Source organism: Buceros rhinoceros, unplaced genomic scaffold (assembly GCF_000710305.1).
Source record: "Buceros rhinoceros silvestris isolate BGI_N320 unplaced genomic scaffold, ASM71030v1 scaffold32784, whole genome shotgun sequence".
NCBI classification, from domain to species: domain Eukaryota; kingdom Metazoa; phylum Chordata; class Aves; order Bucerotiformes; family Bucerotidae; genus Buceros; species Buceros rhinoceros.
The window spans coordinates 20081-20494 of NW_010408154.1; the positions used below are offsets into that span (position 1 = coordinate 20081).

The window sequence follows — 414 nt, forward strand, 5'->3', positions numbered from 1 at the left end:
ATACACTAGAAACCTCAGTTCCACAAAAAGGAAGTGGAAGAAAGAATTTGGAATATATAATGTAAAAAAATACCGATTGTTGTGAAAATTGCACATTTAACAACTAAAATTCTTTCCTTATTCCATGTACCCTTTCTGGACTGGAATGGTATGCAGAGACAACGCACCTTCATGGTTGGGTCCTTCTCTACTAGTGGGCGACAATATACAGGCACGGGGACGTTTTTCATGCGAGTGTCTTCCTGACCACCATTGGGACTCAACTGGGGAGGAAGAGAAGATGAAAAACATGGTACGAAGCTGTAAACACCAGGCTATGGTAAGAGAGATATAACCAATATGGCAGAACCACACTTACTAGCCTCAGCGATGGGTGCTGCTGAGGCTTCGCCTCAAATGTGGAATGTAACGGAG

General features: G+C 43.0%; 1 protein-coding gene across 1 annotated transcript in view; it reads right to left on the reverse strand.

Annotated features, from left to right (window-relative positions):
* MAPK8IP3 (mitogen-activated protein kinase 8 interacting protein 3) overlaps positions 1-414 on the reverse strand; it is a 36837-nt gene that overhangs the window by 13779 nt on the left and 22644 nt on the right. The window contains exon 11 of the mRNA XM_010134783.1: positions 168-263. Coding sequence (XP_010133085.1) covers positions 168-263 — 96 coding nt within the window. The remainder of the gene's footprint in view (positions 1-167; positions 264-414) is intronic.